This window comes from Temnothorax curvispinosus, unplaced genomic scaffold (assembly GCF_003070985.1).
Source record: "Temnothorax curvispinosus isolate PA1 unplaced genomic scaffold, ASM307098v1 QBEX01015617.1, whole genome shotgun sequence".
NCBI classification, from domain to species: domain Eukaryota; kingdom Metazoa; phylum Arthropoda; class Insecta; order Hymenoptera; family Formicidae; genus Temnothorax; species Temnothorax curvispinosus.
Genome location: NW_020225397.1, coordinates 5,019 through 7,515, shown reverse-complemented (window position 1 = coordinate 7,515; position 2,497 = coordinate 5,019). Strand labels below are relative to the sequence as shown.

Below are 2,497 nucleotides of genomic sequence, written 5' to 3'. Positions count from 1 at the left end.
AAAAACTCACCTCATATTTTATTAAAAAGTCATTCGAATTGTGTAAAGAGTATGAAACTCTCTTCGGATGAATCCAAAGAGCTATCACGCAGTTTGTCTGAGTTTTCTGTAAAGTATCCTAAAAAAATCTATTTCTCATAATATATAGTATTTATTGCAATGTCAGCTCGTGTATTAAAGTTTTATGTTTTACTTTTGCAGGATGAAATACTACTAATAATATTAAAAAACTTGGATTTGATGACGTTATGTCGCTTGAATTATGTAAATAAACGCTTCAATGATTTGATACGAGACCCTCGACTCTATACACGTTTGAACATACGTATTGTACCTGACAAATATATACGCGATATATTTTGTTATTTTACACCCAGATGTAAATATTTGGGACAGTTAGATCTTACAGCAAGCAACTTTGATGTTAAGGATTTTGTAAAGTTTATTGATAATTGCGGCAAGCATCTAACGCACTTAAAATTAAGTAGGTGCAAATTAATTGATGATAGTCATGCTCTACTTAAAATTTCAGAGATATGCACAAATTTGAAAGGTATGTATACACATATATACATATGGAATATATGATTGTCAAGGTTTATGGATAAATTGCATAAATACATATTTTTCTCAGAATTGGCTTTAATTCATTGTCGCGTAGACGACGAAGAATTTTCGTATCTCGAGAGGCTAAATGGTTTGGAGTATCTAAATCTTCTTGATACACATATAGAAACGCAACGTCTTTGTAAAATACTGCACAAAAATCAACGGATGCGTGAGATATATTTGGAAATGTATTTTGAAAGAGACTTAAACCTAGATGCAGTCCTAATTGAGTTGGGAAAGTCGTGTCCTGACTTGGAAGTAATAAGTTCAAATATGGAAGTACGTCATCTTACATCTCGGGGTATCAATGCCTTTGCTGACTGTAAGAATTTACGAAAAATAAACCTTTTTCAGTGAGTGTGTTTATTACATTTTTTTTTTAAATACATATTATTGTATTCTTTATTGAAATTTGTGTGTTTGCTTCTCTTGCAAGCATCTGGAAAAAATTACATGAATTTTCTCTTTGCAATTAAAATACTGTACTAATTATATGATTTTTGTTACAGATACAAATACCCAGCTTATACTGATATCAGCTTATTTAGATTACTTTCCTCCTATCAAAACTTGCAAGAAATTTGTTTGTGTCATTTTGTCCTCACTGATCACAAGTTAGAATTACTGGCGCAGTGTAAAAACTTGAAAAAGTTATGTATTTTTAAATCGCAAATTCATACACCTGATAAATATTCCGTTATTTTGGAACAATGTCCAAAACTGCAAGAGTCTTATTTTATAAACTGTGATATTAGTGATCGCTTAGTTAAGCAATGGAAGAAAAGATATCCGCATGTGTCCGTCTATACATTTTCATAATATTTGATAGTTTTTAATAATAATTTAAATAGTTTTTGATTACTACTATTTTAGGACATGTATTAATTTACTTAAATTCTTACTCATGTTTACTTTTTATATTTTTATGATTACGAAATTTTATGCTTACTTTGTAAAAATTGTCTGGTGCTTAAATTAGATTGTGTAAAAAAAAGTTAATGTCTAAATAAAAACGAAATATTCTGGTATAACAACGCATGCTATGATTTGACGACAAAATTCCAACAACAATTAATTCAGACTACACGTTGCTATCTGGGTAAACAATAATTTTTTCAGAAACATTATATGTATGTACAAAATCGAAGGGAATTGAAAATTGTTGCGTTCAGCAGAGAAAGCTGCTTTGCTGCTGTTGTAAAATTCGTCAATTTGATTAGTGTATGCTTTTAGCTCCGGTAAAAGCTAAAAGTATAGGGGAGATCGGGGCATACTTGACACTAAGCTTTTTGCCAATTTAAATCTATCGTAGAAACTTGCCTTTCCTACTGTAAATGCGTCTTTATGTGCCAGTATTATAAACGGAATTTGGTGACATTCTGAGTTATGGTACGAGTTTTAACGCGACATAAGCGTTTTTGATAGTGAAAAGTAATTTTTCTGATCTCTCGAAAATTTCTACTCTTTCATCGAGCTTTACTCTTGCGAATCTATCGGTAAGTGATGTTGATGGAAAATTTGATGCTCTAAACGAATCCAATAATAGTGCTTATTTTCAAAATTTTTAAATTTTTGGAGTGACAAAAGTGCAAAACGACGTTCGGGGCAAAGTCGATGCTTGTCATGCAGCTATATGGCCCATGACAAATATGTGCTCACGTCTAATCGCGAATTTACTTGCATAAATTGTTTTTCAGATATGAGTTTAGATGAAAATAATTGAATGTTCAACAATTTTTGTTCTCATTATTTCCAATGATTGTTTTACTTAATTCCGAATTTTTGTACTTTCTAAATACACGATAAACAATGTATGTTTAGTTTCAGACAATAAAAAATAAGTTTCAAATCAAATTGTGTCGATCAGGCAAAGTGTCGAGTTTGCCCC

General features: G+C 30.9%; 1 protein-coding gene across 1 annotated transcript; it reads left to right on the top strand.

Annotated features, from left to right (window-relative positions):
• Positions 1-377: 377 nt before the first annotated feature.
• LOC112465891 lies at positions 378-1,910 on the top strand (the record flags this gene model as incomplete). The annotated part of the gene is made up of 4 exons (XM_025033662.1): positions 378-553; positions 635-962; positions 1,119-1,243; positions 1,843-1,910. Coding segments are annotated over 4 exons (697 nt in total), but the record flags the coding sequence as incomplete, so codon positions are not given.
• Positions 1,911-2,497: the final 587 nt, after the last annotated feature.